At 44.0% G+C, this 16,425-nt stretch overlaps 1 protein-coding gene across 1 annotated transcript; it reads left to right on the top strand.

Moving 5' to 3' along the window:
* The first annotated feature begins 3,993 nt into the window (after nt 1–3,993).
* On the top strand, nt 3,994–9,284 carry LOC116468024 (neuroblastoma breakpoint family member 3-like). Its single transcript, XM_032151652.2, is given in 8 exon segments — nt 3,994–4,154; nt 5,196–5,247; nt 5,855–6,027; nt 6,736–6,787; nt 7,444–7,504; nt 7,507–7,615; nt 8,297–8,348; nt 8,969–9,284. Coding segments are annotated over 8 exon segments (825 nt in total). The 5' UTR covers nt 3,994–4,072; the 3' UTR covers nt 9,213–9,284.
* The last annotated feature ends 7,141 nt before the right edge of the window (nt 9,285–16,425 follow it).

The following is a 16,425-nucleotide window of genomic DNA, read 5'->3' as shown; positions in this document are numbered from 1 at the left end:
CTTGTTGATCTTTTCAAAAAACCAGCTCCTGGATTCATTGATTTTTTTGAAGGGTTTTTTGTGTCTCTATCTCCTTTAGTTCTGCTCTGATCTTAGTTATTTCTTGTCTTCTGCTAGCTTTTGAATTTGTTTGCCTTGCTTCTCTAGTTCTTTTAATTGTGATGTTAGGGTGTCGATTTTAGATCTTTTCTGCTTTCTCTTGTGGGCATTTAGTGCTATAATTTTCCCTCTACACACCGCTTTAAATGTGTCCCAGAGATTCTGGTATGGTGTGTCTTTGTTCTCATTGGTTTCAAAGAACATCTTTATTTCTGCCTTCATTTTATTATTTACCCAGTAGTCATTCAGGAGCAGGTTGTTCAGTTTCCATGTAGTTGAGGGGTTTTGAGTGAGTTTCTTTTTTTTTTTTTTTTTTGAGACACAGTCTCGCTGTCGCCCAGGCTGGAGTGCAGTGGCGTGATCTAGGCTCACTGCAGGCTCCGCCCCCCAGGGTTCACGCCATTCATCTGCCTCAGCCTCCCGAGTAACTGGGACTACAGGCGCCCGCCACCTGGCCCGGCTAATTTTTTGTATTTTTAGTAGAGACGGGGTTTCACTGTGTTAGCCAGGATGGTCTCGATCTCCTGACCTCGTGATCTGCCCGCCTCGGCCTCCCAAAGTGCTGGGATTACAGGCGTGAGCCACTGCGCCCGGCCTTGAGTGAGTTTCTTAATCCTGAGTTCTAATTTGATTGCACTGTGGTCTGAGAGACAGTTTGTTGTGATTTCCATTCTTTTATGTTTGCTGACGAGTGCTTTACCTCCAACTATATGGTCAATTTTAGAATAAGTGTGATGTGGTGCTGAGAAGAAGGTATATTCTGTTGATTTGTGGTGGAGAGTTCTGTAGATGTCTTTTAGGACCGCTTGTTCCAGAGCTGAGTTCAAGTCCTGGATATCCTTATTAAGCTTCTGTCTCATTGATCTGTATAATATTGACAGTGGGGTGTTAAAGTCTCCCATTATGATTGTGTGGGAGTCTAAATCTCTTTGAAGGTCTCTCAGAGCTTGCTTTATGAATCTGGGTGCTCCTGTATTGGGTATATGTATATTTAGTATAGTTAACTCTTCTTGTTGAATTGATCCCTTTACCATCATGTAATGGCCCTCTTTGTCTCTTTTGTCTCTTTTGATCTTTGTTGACTTAAAGTCCATTTTATCAGAGACTAGGATTGCAACCCCTGCAATTTTTTGCTTTCCATTTGCTTGGCAGATCTTCCTCCATCCCTGTATTTTGAACCTATGTGTGTCTCTGCACATGAGATGAGTTTCCTGAACACAGCACACTGATGGGTCTTGACTCTATCCAATTTGCCATTCTGTGTTTTTTAATTGGGGCATTTAGCCCTTTTACATTTAAGGTTAATATTGTTATGTGTGAATTCGATCCTGTCATTATGATGTTAGCTGGTTATTTCGCCCATTAGTTGATGCAGTTTCTTCCTAGCCTCGATGGTCTTTACAGTTTGGCATGTTTTTGCAGTGGCTGGTACTGGTTATTCCTTTCCATGTTTAGTGCTTCCTTCAGGAGCTCTTGTAAGGCAGGCCTGGTGGTGACAAAATCTCTCAGCGTTTGCTTGTCTGAAAAGGATTTTATTTCTCCTTCGCTTATGAAGCTTGGTTTGGCTGGATGTGAAATTCTGCGTTGAAAATTCTTTTCTTTAAGAATGTTGAAGGTGCTGGAGAGGATGTGGAGAAATAGGAACACTTTTATATTGTTGGTGGGACTGTAAACTAGTTCAACCATTGTGGAAGGCAGTGTGGCGATTCCTCAGGGATCTAGAACTAGAAATATCATTTGACCCAGCAATCCCATTACTGGGTATATACCCAAAGGATTATAAATCATGCTGCTATAAAGACACATACACACGTATGTTTATTGCGGCACTATTCACAATAGCAAAGACTTGGAACCAAGTCAAATGTCCAACAATGATAGACTGAATTAAGAAAATGTGGCACATATACACCATTGAATACTATGCAGCTATAAAAAATGATGAGTTCATGTCCTTTGTAGGGAGATGGATGAAGCTGGAAACCATCATTCTCAGCAAACTATGGCAAGGACAAAAACCCAAATACCGCATGTTCTCACTCATAGGTGGGAATTGAACAATGAGAACACATGGACACAAGAAGGGGAACATCACACACCAGGACCTGTTCTGGGGTGGGCGGAGGGGGGAGGGATAGCATTAAGAGATATACCCCATGTTAAATGACGAGTTAATGGGTGCAGCACACCAACATGGCACATGTATACGTATGTAACTAACCTGCACGTTGTGCACATGTACCCTAAGACTTAAAGTATAAAAAACATATATCTACATATATATGCAAAACATAATAAAGGAAAACTATACATATGGAAAGAAAAAAGAATGTTGAATATTGCTCCCACTCTCTTCTGGCTTGTAGGGTTTCTGCTGAGAGATCTGCTGCTAGTCTGATGGGCTTCCCTTTGTGGGTAATCTGACCTTTCTCTCTGGCTGCCCTTAGCATTTTTTCCTTCATTTCAACCTTGGTGAATCTGACAATTATGTGTCTTGTGGTTGCTCTTCTCGAGGAGTATCTTTGTGGTGTTCTCTGTGTTTCCTGAATTTGGATGTTGGCCTGCCTTGCTAGGTTGGGGAAGTTCTCCTGGATAATATCCTGAAGAATGTTTCCCAGCTTGGTTCCATTCTCCCCATCACTTTCAGGTACACCAATCAAACGTAGATTTGGTCTTTTCACATAGTCCCATATTTATTGGAGCCTTGTTCATTTCTTTTTACTCTTTTTTCTCTAAACTTCTCTTCTCGCTTCATTTCATTAATTTGATCTTGAATCACAGATACCTTTTCTTCCACTTGATTGTATTGGCTACTGAAGCTTCTGCATACGTCACGTAGTTCTCATGCCATGGTTTTCAGCTCCATCAGGTCATTTAAGGTCTTCTATACACTGTTCATTCTAGTTAGCCATTCATCTAATCTTTTTTCAAGGTTTTTAGCTTCCTTGCAATGAGTTCGCACATCCTGCTTTAGCTCAGAGAAGTTTGTTATTACCGACTTTCTGAAGCCTACTTCTGTCAGCTTGTCAAAGTCATTCTCCATCCTGCTTTGTTCAGTTGCTCTCGAGGAGCTGCGATCCTTTGGAGGAGAAGGGACACTTTGGTTTTTGGAATTTTCAGCTTTTGTGCTCTGGTTTCTCCCCATCTTTGTGTTTTTATCTACCTTTGGTCTTTGATGATGGTGACCTATAGATGGGGTTTTGGTGTGGATGTCCTTTTTGTTGATGTTGATGCTATTCCTTTCTGTTTGTTAGTTTTCCTTCTAACAGTCAGGTCCCTCAGCTGCAGGTCCATTGGAGTTTGCTGGAAGTCCACTCCAGACCCTCAAACAGGCATTTCTTTATGTCACCTATTCTCTCCCATGTGTTTAAATCCAAGGAGAGATGTATATATACTTTCTTCCCGTTTGTTGGTAGTATGTTTGCTAGTATTTGTGCAAGAAAAGAAATTGAAAAAGTAAACATATTATATCAAAATATTGGAAAAATGGGGCCCTTAATGCACAAGATCTGTGTCTGCACTGCGTCAAGAGCTCTCTTCACTTGAATGCTGCATGTAAAATTCAACCCAATTTATGCAAAGTAATTGAAGCCCTGTGTTAGTTCTCTGTGCTGCAAGTCATGATGGTCGTTTACAGGGAGAGTCTGGGTGCCCTGAGTTGGCTCATCTGTGGCAAATGTACTGAGCACATGCTGCCCATTTTTGCTCTGTCCCCACAGCAGTCACCCTCCACCCTGCATTTAGAAGGATAGTTTTATTTCTCTTGAAGGAAAAATGCCTTTGGTTTCGTGACCACTCCATTCTCTCTCCCATCAGATCATCTGGGAGGTTTTGTTGTCTAATCTCTGTTGGTTAAATCTTCTGTCATCCCTGTCCTGCCTGGCTCATCAGGAATCTGCAGGAGTCTGAAGAGGAGGAAGCCCCCCAGGAGTCCTGGGATGAACGTTATTTGACTCTCTCAATTCCTCCTGACATGTTGGCCTCGTACCAGTCTTACAAGAGCACCTTTCACTCATTAGAGGAACAGCAAGTCGGCTTGGCTCTTGACATAAGCAGTGAGTACTCCATTGTGAAGGTGATAAAGCTCCAGTTCATGTACCAGGTAGACCCCATAATCTTTGGGCCTTGTGCCCCTTCTTGGGCTGAGAGTTGCCATCGCTCTGGGCTGAACCTATATATCAATGTAGATTTCAATCACTCTGGAGTCGAGTCTGAAGCACGGGCATGGGGTGGATCAGTGCGCTTTGCTGTCTTCCTTGTCTCAGGCCTGGGCCGTGCCACCCTGGACTGACTGTCAGGACACTGAACTCAAGGCAGGTGTGGCAAACTCACACCAAACTATGCAGCACATGCCCAGGAGTTGTCTATTAGATCAGCTCATCTGAATTAAATGTCTCTTGCCAGCTACAAAGTTCCTTATGAGTTTTGTTCCCAAAGCATGTGTGTGTGGTTCTTTACCTGCCCAAGGCCAGTGTCACCCTGTCTACCTCTCAGTGAAAGATGTAACCCAGGTTTCACTGAATTTATCCCCATTTTCTGTGTCTTCTAAGTTTGCTTGCTTTAGCTCATCTGTCCATCATGTTGCTGGTATGTTTTCTAGATAAATGGCTGACTTCTCACCCACAAAAGCCATAATAGCTGATGCTTCTGTGTAGAACCAAGTTTCATTTTGACTCAAGAGCTGGTACATCGCACCCCTTCATCAAATCTCAGTGTCCACAATCTCATAAACTATCAAATCCTGGGTATTTGAGGAGAGCAGCCTGAATATTGCAGCGTCTCTCCTATGAGGTGTTAGAACTATTTGCCTAAAATCTATTGGGAAAAACATTGCTCATTTGTGTACACAAACCTAGGACAGAGCACACTGGGAAGATAACGTTCCAAAACAGCGGAATTTTGCCCAAGGCTCATGAAAGGAACCAAGTCAGTTCTCTCAAGACTTGACCTCAGGCCTCCTGGTATATTTCTCTCAAAGTCTCCTGTTCTCACACTGACAAGACTGATGTCTCTGTGTTAGGATTGGACAGAGGAATGTTTCTGTGTGCAAGGAAGAACTGCTTAACGTAAGAGGCCCCATCTGAATTTATTTGCAGGACATCGGTGGGATCAAGTGAAAAAGGAGGACCAAGAGGCAACAGGTCCCAGGTGAGTCTGAGAAGTTGTGGACGGTTAATTTGATGTTGACACCTGGAGACGCCAAATCCAGGGAAAACGGTACATGCTGAAAATGATGATTTCATCTTGTCAGAGATGTCTGAATTACGCCTACTAACATTGCTTTTGGTTCTCATTGCAATAATGTTTAGGTTTCCATTTCTTCCTACCCTTATCATTTACTAACCTAGTGAAGGTTGACCATACCTCAAAAGCGGTATTCTCATGGTGACTGCAGGGAAACTTGAGCACATTTTATGCAAAATTATTGAGGCCCCACTTTTCATGATCACTGTTCACTGTGTGTCCTGAGGGCACAAATACAGTGTCCTTTGACTCCCTCATCAGTGTGTCACCTCTCTAATTCACTGAGCTCACTCTCTCTCTGTGTGTGTGTTTGTGTGTGTGTGTGTGTCTTTCATCCTTTTCTATCCCAAAATTTGGCGCTGGTCTATCCCAAAATAAAGGCAATAATTTGTTGCCTCATTAATGGATCTGTCCTTTTTCTTTTCAAACACTTCCTTATGTTACCCATGAAATCTAGCTGGGGCTGTGTGGTTTCTGATTCCCCCTGGCTTATTCTTTCCTACTTTTCCAGGCTCAGCAGGGAGCTGCTGGATGAGAAAGAGCCTGAAGTCTTGCAGGACTCACTGGAGAGATGTTATTTGACTCCTTCAGGTTATCTTGAACTGCCTGACTTATGCCAGCCCTACAGAAGTGCCGTTTACTCATTGAAGGAACAGCACCTTGGCTTGGCTCTTGATGTGGACAGTGAGTACCTTACTATGAAGGTGATAAGGCTCCACCTGGTCTTCCAGATAGAGGTGATATTCCTGTTCCAAGTGGTCCTTACTGACCCAAGAGATGTCATTGCCGCAGGCAGGACCTATGGGCTCATATAGGTTGTAATGAAACTGGAGTCTCAGTTGGAAGCCCAGACATGAAATGGGTCAGTGAGCATGGCTCTATTCCTAGTCTCCAGCCATGCCTGTGGCAACCTGAGCCCACTCTCAGCACTTTGGACCCAGGCAGATGTAAAAAATTCACAGAACTATGATTGGGACTCAAGGGTTTGTAGATTTCCTCCTTCATTCTCATTTCAGTGTCTAAAATTCTTGCATCCATGAACGAGCTGGGCATTTGATGAGACAGGGCTGAATACTGCAGTTTTCCTCCTAGAAATCATCTGGGGCATTTTCTTTGAATTGATGGGAACAATAAGGCATAACTGTTTGCACAAACTTGGAATAAATGATTTTGGGATAATGATCTACCAGAATAGGGATATTTCACCCTCGGTTCTGAGATGCAAACCAAGGAATCTCTATCATGACCAGCTTTCATGCCTCCTGAAGTATATCTCTCACATTGTCCTGTTATGCTGAGGAGCCTGAGATCCCTGTGTGGGGATTAGATGGTGGACTGTTATGGGTAGGTGAATTGGCTTATTTTGTCTGTCCCTGTCTGAATTTATTGCAGGAATTACAAAGGACCAAGAAGAGGAAGAAGACCAAGGCCCCCCATGCCCTAGGTAACTTTGAGCAATTGTGAACAGCTACTTCTGTGTTGACATCTGGAGACTCCTGGTTCAGGGAAAACAGAGCGGGCGGACATTATCGATTACATCTTTTCAACCAAGCCTGAATTATTCCTACTAACATTGCTGTTGGTTTTTGTTGCAGTAGATATTTAGGTTTCTATTTCTTCCTCCCCTTATCATTTACTAACCTACTGTAGGTGGACCATACTTCAAAAGCTGTATTCTCATGGCGACTGCATGGAATCTTGAGCACATTTTATGGAAAATTATTGAGCACAGTCTTTTCATGATCACTGTATGCTGTGTGTCCTGAGGGCACTAACTGAGAGTGTCCTGTTACTCCCTCATCAGTGTGTCACCTGGACAATTCACTGAGCTCGTTCTCTCTCTCTCTCTCTCTCTCTCTCCCTGTGTGTGTGTGTGTGTGTGTGTGTGTGTGTGTCTGTCTCTCCATTTGTCTTTCTCTTTCATTCTTTTCCATTTGGCCCTGTTCTGTCCCAACATGAAGGCAATAATTTGTTGCCTCATTAATGGATCTATCCTTTTTCTTTTTTAACCACTTCCTTATGCTACCCATGAAACCTAGTTGGGGCTCTGTTGTGTCTGATTCCCCCTGGCTTATTCTTTACTTTTTCCTCCTTTTCCAGGCTCAGCAGGGAGCTGCTGGAGGTAATAGAGCCTGAAGTCTTGCAGGACTCACTGGATAGATATGTTTTTCAACTTCTTCCAGTTATCTTGAACTGCCTGATTCATGCCAGCCCTATGGAAGTTCATTTTCCTTATTGGAGGAACATGTTGTCTTTTCTCTTGACGTGGATGGTGAGTACCTTTCTATGAAGGCGATAAGGATCCACTGAGTCTTCCATACAGAGATCATATTCCTGCTCCAAGTGGCCGTTACTGAGCTGAGAGATGTCATTGCTGCAGTGAGGACCCATAGGCACATGTAGGTTGAATGAAACTCTAGTTCTACATGGCTCTCTTCCTAGTCTCAGGCCATGCCTGTGGCACTCTGATTCTACTCTCACGACATTGGACCTGGGCAGATGTGACAAATTCAGAGAACTATGATTTTGACTGAAGGGTTTGTAGATTTCCTTTTTCACTCTAATTTCAGTGTCTAAAATCCTCACAACCATGAACAATCTGAGTATTTGATGAGACAGGACTAAATATTGCAGTTTTTCTCCTAGAAATCATTTGAGGGTATTTGCTTTAAATCGATTGGAAAAATATGGCATAACCCTTTGCACAAACTTGGGATAAGTGATATTGGGATAACGATCTACCAGAATAGGGACATTTTACCCACAGTTTCTGGGACAAAAACCAAGGAATTTCTATCATGACCAGCCTTCAGGCCTCCTGAAATGTATCTCTCACAGTGTCCAATTCTTATGCTGAGGAGCCTGAGGTCCCTGTGTGAGGATTAGACAGTGGATTGTTATGTGTGTAGGGGAATCAGCTTAATGTGTCTGTCCATGTCTGAATTTGTTGCAGAAATTGAAAAGTACCAAGATGGGGAAGAAGATCGAAACCCACCATGCCCCAGGTAACTTTCAGCAATTGTGGACGCTTAATTCTGTGTCAACACCTGGAGACGACAGATCCAGGGAAAACAGAGTGTGTTTGATTTCATGTTTTCAACGAAGGCTGAATCACTCCTATGGACATTGCTGTTGGTTTTCATTGCAGTAGATGTTTAGGTTTCCATTTCTTCTTCCCCTTATCATTTACTAACGTACCATAGGTTGACCATACCTCAAAAGCTGTACTCTCATGGTGACTGCATCGAATTTTGAGCACGTTTTATGGAAAACTATTGAGCTCACTCTTTTCATGATCATTGTTTGCTGTGTGTCATGAGGGCACTAATTCAGAGTGTCCTTTTACTCCCTTATCAGTGTGTCACCCGGCCAATTCACTAGCTCACTTTCTCTCTCTCTCTCTCTGTCTCCTCTGTCTCTGTCTCTCTCTCTGTCTTTTTCTTTCATTGTTTTCTACCTGGCCCTGTTTGAAAACAACATAAAGGCAATAATTTTTTTACCTCATTAATGGATCTATCCTTTTTTCTTTTTTAACCACTTCCTTATGTTACTCCTGAAATCTAGTTGGGGCTCTGTGGTGTCTGGTTTTCCCTGGCTGCTTCTTTAGTTTTGTCTCCTTTTCCAGGCTCAACAGCATGCTGATGGAAGTGGAAGAGCCTGAAGTCTTGCAGGACTCACTGGATAGATGTTATTCGACTCCTTCAACTTACTTTGTACTACCTGATTCATTCCAGCACTACAGAAGTGCGTTTTACTGATTTGAGGAACAGCACGTCAGCTTGGCCCTTGATGTGGACAATAGGTTTTTTACTTTGACGGTGATAAGGCTCCACCTGGTCTTCCAGATGGGAGTCATATTCCCACACTAAGCAGCCCTTACTAAGCTGAGAGATGTCATTCCTGCAGGCAGGACCTATAGGCACGTGTAGGTTTGAATGAAACTGTAGTTCCATTTGGAAGCCCAGACATAGGATGGGTCGGTGGGCATGGCTCTATTCCTAGTCTCAGACCATGCTAGGAATGATCTGTCATACATTCTAATTTGAACCATGTATCTCTGGGTAGCTACAAAGTTCCTCAGGGATTTCATTTTGCAGGCATGTCTCTGAGCTCAAGGTTAGTGTCATCTTTGTGTGGAGCTCCTCCAAAGGTGTTACCCTGGTTTCAATGAACCTAACCTCATTCTTTATATCTTCAGTGTTGGCTTGTTTTAGCTGATCCATCTGTAACACAGGAGGGATTCTTGGCTGAGGATTGTATTTCAGAACCACCGACTGCTCTTGATAATTGTTAACCCACTAGGCTCCTTTGGTTAGAGAAGCCACAGTCCTTCAGCCTCCAATTGGTATCAATACTTAGGAAGACCACAGCTAGATGGACCAACTGCATTGAGAGGCCTTAGCCCTGCTCCTCTCAATTCCATCCTGTAGAGAACAGGAGTCAGGAGCCGCTGGAAGGAGACAGCATGTCACCCGGGACTCTGCCGGTGCAGAATATGAACAATGCCATGTTCTTGCAGAAAACGCTTAGCCTGAGTTTCATAGGAGGTAATCACCAGACAACCGCAGAATGTAGAACACTGAGCAGGACAACTGACCTGTCTCCTTCACATAGTCCATGTCACCACGAATCCCACAACAAAAAGGAGAAGAGATATTTTGGGTTCAAAAAAAAGTAAAAAGATAATGTAGCTACATTTCTTTAGTTATTTTGAACCCCAAATATTTCCTCATCTTTTTGTTGTTGTCATTGATGGTGGTGACATGGACTTGTTTGTAGAGGACAGATCAGCTGTCTGGCTCAATGATCTACATTCTAAAGTTGTCTGAAAATGTCTTCATGATTAAATTCAGCCTAAACGTTTTTCCGGGAACATTGCAGAGTCAATGCTGTGAGTTTCCAACCTCAGTCCATCTGCAGGCAGAGAAGGTCTAGTTTGTCCATCACCATTATGATATCAGGACTGGTTACTTGGTTAAGGAGGGGTCTAGGAGATCTGCCCCTTTTAGAGACACCTTACTTATAATGAAGTATTTAGGAAAGTGGTTTCCAAAAGTATAAATATCCTGTATTCTAATGATCATCCTCTAAACATTTTATGATTTATTAATCATCCCTGCCTGTGTCTATTATTATATTCATATCTCTACACTGGAAATTTTCTGTCTCAATTTTTACTGTGCCTTTGTTTTCGCTAGTGTCTGTTGTTGCAAAAAAAAAAATTCTCTGCCTGAGTTTTAATTTTTGTCCAAAGTTAATTTTAATCTATACAACTGAAAACTCTTGCCTATCACTCTGGACTGTTGGATTGTTTTTTACATTCAGTGTTATAATCTTTGATTATGCTGATTTGTTTTGGTGGGTACTGATGCGAATTAATAAAACCATTTCATTTCTCTATTTTCTAATCTCTTCCACATTGTAAGCTATGTTTACCATATGTAGCAGAATGTATTTACTACATTTCATGGTTCTAGTCATTTGTATTCTTCATGAGTGTAAGTGTGTGTGTGTGTGTGTGTGTGTGTGTGTGTGTGTGTGCGCGCCTTTGGCATTTAGGAAGGGTTGTAGAGCTCATGTTTAATATTGCACTAAAAATGTTTTTGATAGTTTTGCTCCCTTTGAACTAGACACACTTCTAATATTTGGTTTATACGTTTTAAATTATAACTTTCAGCGTCAAATATTTCCATACAACAATTACATGATGTGTTTTCTTTTTCCTACCTTCTTTACCTGCCACTTCTCATAATAGTATTTGAACCTAAACATATACCAGTGACATTCTGTGATTATCTTCTTGCCCCCACCTTGGTTTTTGATTTAGATCCACAATGAAATATATTAATACTCATGAGCTATTCAAAAGTGAATGTCACAGTCATCACTTGCTGAGTGGTACTCATCCTTAACAGACTTCTCATGAGGGAATCAGGTCTCGCTGAGTTTAGCATGTTTAATAATCTTTCTCACGGTCTTGATATATGGATGGCATTACTGGATATAAGGTGCTTGCCCAAAATGATTTTACTTGAGTTTTTAGGAGATACTGTCTTCCTTGGGGGACATACATGGTGTTTGCTCTCATTGTGGGATTCTATTTTGTTCTACCAGGACCTCTAATTTCTGCCAGTTACTTCATTCATTTGTTCTCTTCCCCACGAGTCTCCAGAGGATGCTTCCATGGTCCACGCCTCCCCATCTCCCAGCAATTCTGCATTTCCAAGATTGGCACCTCTGGTCCTCTGCACGGTGAAGCCCCTTCCTTTCAATTCCCCAGTAGCCAGTGCTCTAATCCACCAGGTCTCAGGCATGATCTGTGTTTCTCCACACTCGCTTTCTGAGGAGAGTTTTACCTGGGTTCTATCATGAACAGGCCCTCCCTGCTGTCCTGGCCTCTATTTGCATAGTGTTTCCTGCTGTCTCTGCTGTCGTGTGGCTCCCAGACCCGGCTAAATAAAATCACCCGAGGGCCACAGTGTTCCCTAGCCCTGGTGTGTAGGGGCAGGATTATGGGTGGGATTTTTCAGTCTCTAAGTTAACCCCTAGGGCTTTGAAGTGTATGTTGAGAAATTCAGCTGTTATCATCCTAGGTGGACTTGCTCTCTCCCATCCTCCTACTTCAAATGCAGAACTTCAATCGTGTACAAAAGAAGACTGAATCATGTAATAGAACACACCCTTATTCATTGGCTGGTTTCACCAATCATCTCATAGATGAACTTTTAAAAATACAATCTTAGCCACATACTTATGAAACGTATATGTGTGTGTATATATATACATGAATTTGCTTCTGAGATTATGGAGGCTGAAATTACCAAGATGGAGGGAAAGCTGGATACCCAGAAAAGCATTTGTTTCCCATTAGGCCTCTTAATTCTCTCCTGGCCTTTGATTGATTGCATGAGGCCCACCCCTATTAAGGAGGGCAATCTGCTTCACCTAGACTGCCCATCCCAATGTTAATCGCATCCAAAACACTTTCTGGAACACAACTAGAATCATGTTTGGCCAAATGTCCTGGCACCGTGGTGCTCGGTCACAGTGACACGTACAAGTAACTATCACACAGGCCCTTTGTCATATTTGTGATTTCTTCTGTTTTTCTCCCAATCTGCAGCTTATATTTGTTCTCTTAATACTGTCTTGAGCAAAAACTTTTAATTTTTATGAAGTTGAATTTATCAATGTTTTCTTTAATGGTTTGTGCTTATTGATAACAAAGAACACTTTGCTTAACTCTGTGTCATGAAGATTTTGTCTTATATTTTCTGCTATACTTTTTCTAGTTTATATTTAGTTGCATAATTCATTTTGACTTAGTTTTTGAGTTAGTATTGAGGTTCAGGTGAATTTTTTTCCTTTGGGGATATGCATGTCCAGTTGTTTCTACACAATTTGTTGAAAAGAGAATGTCTTCTCCACTGAATCATATTTGGACCTTTGTCAATCCATTGGGTGCTTGAGACCGGTGAGAGGACTGTCCTGGTGTTGGGACAGAGAGACAGGGCGTGAAATAGGGTCGTTCTTACGGGAAAAATTAAGGAAGACACATTTTTCTATGAGGAATAGGAAAGCGCCAAGCACAATTGGGGTACCCTCTACCAGCATGTTGTAGCACACTCATCTCTGCTCTACCTGTCCTGCTGCAAAAGCTTGGGTGTGCATAGACAATGAGGTCGAGTGGTGTCTTTGGGCACTTTTGAGCATTGACACCAAAGCTCCAGCATCAAATCTTAGAATATCAAGCAGCTGGGTGGATCACCTGAGGTCAGGAGTTCACGACCAACCTGACTAGCACGGTGAAACCCCGTCTCTACTAAATACAAAAAAAAATTAGCCAGGCATGGTGGTGTATGCCTGTAATCTGAGCTACTTGGGAGGCTGAGACAGGACAATCGCTTGTGTACCTGAGAGGCAGAGGTTGCAGTGAGCTGAGATCACACCATTGCACTCCAGCCTGGGCAACGAGAGCAAAATTCCATCCCCCACCAAAAAAATAAATAAATAAAAGAATATCAAGCAGCCAAAGAAGCAGGAAAACATGACACATAATGAAGAATCTAATAATCTAGTTGAAATTGACACACATGTTGGAAATACAAGAAAAGGACATTAAAGCATTTAGTATAATTGTATTTTAATTAAATGGGGAGGTTGAAGGTTTTTTAAACAGGAAATTCTGTAGATAAAAACTGATTTACAGTCTGAAATGGAAGAAGGCACTGGATTAAACATTGCAGAAGAGAAGATTATTGAACTAGAAGGAATAGAAGTTGAAACTAACATAAATGAAACACACAGTAACAAATGACTTGAAAACATAAAAAGACCATCAGCATCAAAACTTTAAACCCCCTAGTATAGGGCTAAATGAAATTCCTGAACGGCGTGTAGTGGAGAGACAAAATTTAAAACATACTGGATGAAAGATTTAGAAGCTCCAAGGAAACCATAAAGTTCAAATATTACAGAAATATGATTATTCTAATAATCATAATCTAAGAAGAAGAAACATGAAGAAAACTTCACCAAGGAACACCTTAATCAAATCCATCAAAACCAGTGATGAGGAAATCCTAAAAGGAATAAAAAGGGACAGAACATGTTACAGAGCACTAAATATAAGGATGGCATAAGATTTCTCACACAAACAAGAAGTGTGCAAGACCATGGCTTTTTGCCGCCGCGGCTTTTTGCTATTTTCCCCCGGGCCGCGCGGCTTTTTGCCTCCCGCCGCCGGCGCTTTTTGCCCCGGCCTCCGCGGCTCTTTGCTCCCGCCACCGCAGCTTTTTACCGCCGCGGCTTTTTGCCCCCGACTCCGCGGCTTTTTGCCCCCGCCGCCGCCGCGGCTTTTTACCGCTGCCGTTTTTGCACCCCGCCGCCGCGGCATTTTGCTCCTTTTTCCCCCGGCCGCCGCGGCTTTTTGCTCCCCACCGCCCCGGCTTTTTGCCCCCCGCCGCCGCGGCTTTTTGCTCCCGCCACCGCAGCTTTTTACCAACGCGGCTTTTTGAGTCTTTTTGCCCCCGCCGCTTTTTGCCCCCCGCCGCCGCGGCTTTTTGCCCTCGCCCTCGTGGCTTTTTACGGCCGCGGCTTTTTGCCGCCGCAGCTTTTTACTCCCGCTGCCACCGCTTTTTGCCCCCGTCACCGCGGCTTTTTTTGCCCCGCCGCCGCGGGTTTCTGCCGCCGCAGCTTTTTCCTGCCCGCAGCCGCGGCTTTCTGCCACCTTGGCTTTTTGCCGCCGCGGCTTTTTCCCCCCGCCCTCGCAGCTTTTTACCGCCGCGGCTTTTTGCTCCCCGCCGCCCCGGCTTTTTGCCGCCGCGGTTCTCTGCCACCGTAGCTTTTTGCCGCTGCGGCTTTTTGCCCCCGTTCCTGTGGGTTTTTGCGGCTTTTTCACCCGGCCGCTGCGGCTTTTTGCCTCCCGCCGCCGCGGCTTTTTGCCCCCACCGCCACGGCTCTTTGCTGCCCGCCGCCACAACTTTTTGCGTCTTTTTGCCCCCGCTGCCACGGCTTTTTGCCCCCGTCGCCGCGGCTTTTTACCGCCGCGGCTTTTTGCTCCCGCCGCCTCGGCTTTTGGTGCCTTTTTCCCTTGGCTGCCGCGGCGTTTTGCCCCCGTCGCCGCGGCTTTTTGCCCCCCGCGGCTTTTTACTGCCGCGGCTTTTTGCCCCCCGCCGTCGCCGCCGCGGCTTTTTGCTCCCCGCCGCCGCCGTCGCTTTTTGCTCGCTGCCGCCGCGGCTTTTTGACCCCGCCCTCGCGGCTTTTTGCCCCGCGCCTTTTTGTCCCCGCCGCCGCGGCTTTTTGCGGCTTCTTGCCCCCCAGCCGCCGCGGCTTTTTGCCGCCGCGGCTCTTTGCCCCCGTCGCCGCGGCTCTTTACCGCCGCGGCTTTTTGCTCCCACCGCCGCGGCTTTTTGCTCCCTCCCTCGCGGCTTTTTGCCCCCGCTGCCGCGTCTTTTTGCCCCTGACTCCGCGGCTTTTTGCTGCTTTTTTTGCTTTTTTTAGCTGGCTGGTTTGCTACTCTTTGTAAGAAAAAAAACAAACAGAAAAAAAGCAAAAAGCGCGCACACACACACACACACACACACACACACACACACACACACACACGAATGCTTTTCTCCAGGACCTGGGAACAATGTATTTGAAATATAAATGTGAAAAAAGATAGTACTCGATCTCACAATTTTGCAGTAAGATAGAAGCCTAATTTTATCAGGCACTTAGTTCCAAGTTGCAAAACAATTTTCTGTCACAAAGGTTAGAAGTTTATTTTTCCTTTTTTTTTTTTTTGGAGACGGAGTCTCGCTCTGTCGCCCAGATTGGAGTGCAGTGGCGCAGTCTTGGCTCACTGCAAGCGCCGTCTCCGGGGTTCACGCCATTCTCCTGCCTCAGCCTCCCGAGTGGCTGGGACTACAGGCGCCCGCCACCACGCCCAGCTAATTTTTTGTATTTTTAGTAGAGACGGGGTTTCACCATGTTAGCCAGGATGGTCTTGATCTCCTGACCTCGTGATCCACCCGCCTCAGCCTCCCAAAGTGCTGGGATTACAGGCCTGAGCCACCGCGCCTGGCCTATTTTTCCTTTTAATAAAGCCAATTATGAAACCTAGATCATCTTTCTGGTTACCAGGTGAATTTAGGATAAACTGCGCCAAATGGTGCTGTCAAATTTTCCTGCTTGAAGGCTACTAATATTGATCTTGATAACATATATGTTTTATAACTCAAACCAGACTGTGATGTTTAAACACTACATGTTTTGCTTCTGGTGCACATCACAGTCTGGTTTGAGTTATAAAACAATTTTTATCTCCTACCTTTGTGGAGAGGCATTCTAGGTTGGGAGGCAATGTTTTAATTATATTTCCGAAGCACGGTTCAGAATTACAAGATCAAATATAAACATAAAAGGTGCCGATCAGGCTTCATACTAGAAGGGACTTTGGCAGATACCCATCAAATTTTCTTTCAGGCTTTCTTCCCCCAAGCCACAATTGTTCAGTGAAAATCTTGCCTGCCCTCAAAATCTGAATGCAGTATGATCTCGCTGCCTATTTTGGGCTCTGCAGTTTCATCTGGGGCA

This window comes from Hylobates moloch, unplaced genomic scaffold, assembly GCF_009828535.3.
Source record: "Hylobates moloch isolate HMO894 unplaced genomic scaffold, HMol_V3 SCAFFOLD_5, whole genome shotgun sequence".
NCBI lineage: Eukaryota > Metazoa > Chordata > Mammalia > Primates > Hylobatidae > Hylobates > Hylobates moloch.
The sequence above is the reverse complement of the archived record's forward strand: the minus strand, read 5'-3'. Positions and strand labels throughout refer to the sequence as shown.